The sequence below is a fragment of the Colobus angolensis genome, unplaced genomic scaffold, assembly GCF_000951035.1.
Source record: "Colobus angolensis palliatus isolate OR3802 unplaced genomic scaffold, Cang.pa_1.0 Scaffold239, whole genome shotgun sequence".
Taxonomy (NCBI): domain Eukaryota; kingdom Metazoa; phylum Chordata; class Mammalia; order Primates; family Cercopithecidae; genus Colobus; species Colobus angolensis.
In genome coordinates, this window is record NW_012115588.1 from 1025825 (window position 1) to 1026139 (window position 315).

The 315-nt window shown below is 74.6% G+C and overlaps 2 protein-coding genes across 2 annotated transcripts in view; one reads left to right on the forward strand and one right to left on the reverse strand.

Moving 5' to 3' along the window:
- TCF20 (transcription factor 20 (AR1)) overlaps nt 1-315 on the reverse strand; it is a 129407-nt gene that overhangs the window by 115288 nt on the left and 13804 nt on the right. The window lies entirely within an intron of this gene.
- Nucleotides 1-315, forward strand: part of LOC105514043 (proline-rich protein 2-like) — a 41260-nt gene that overhangs the window by 36713 nt on the left and 4232 nt on the right. The window contains 1 exon segment of the mRNA XM_011945151.1: nt 3-56. Coding sequence (XP_011800541.1) covers nt 3-56 — 54 coding nt within the window.

Below are 315 nucleotides of genomic sequence, written 5' to 3' on the forward strand. Positions count from 1 at the left end.
GACGCCGCCCGCTCACACTCGCCGCCTTTGCACCCAAGGCCTCGCGCGACGAGCAGGTACCTTCCCTCCGCACCCTCGGGCGAACACCGGCGCCCAAGCTCCGCCGAATCCCCGGGCCGGCCCGAGACACCTCAGCCCTCTGACGCCAGGCCTGGCCCGGGCCCCTGCCCGCACTCTCGGGTCGGGCCGGGCAGCAACACTCCCCTCAGCACCTCAAGCCCTGGCTCGGAGTCCAGGAGGCTCCGCACTCCCAGGTTGGGTCCGGCCAGGACCTCTGCTCCCAGCCCCCCAGCCGGACACCCCGGCCCGGCCCCA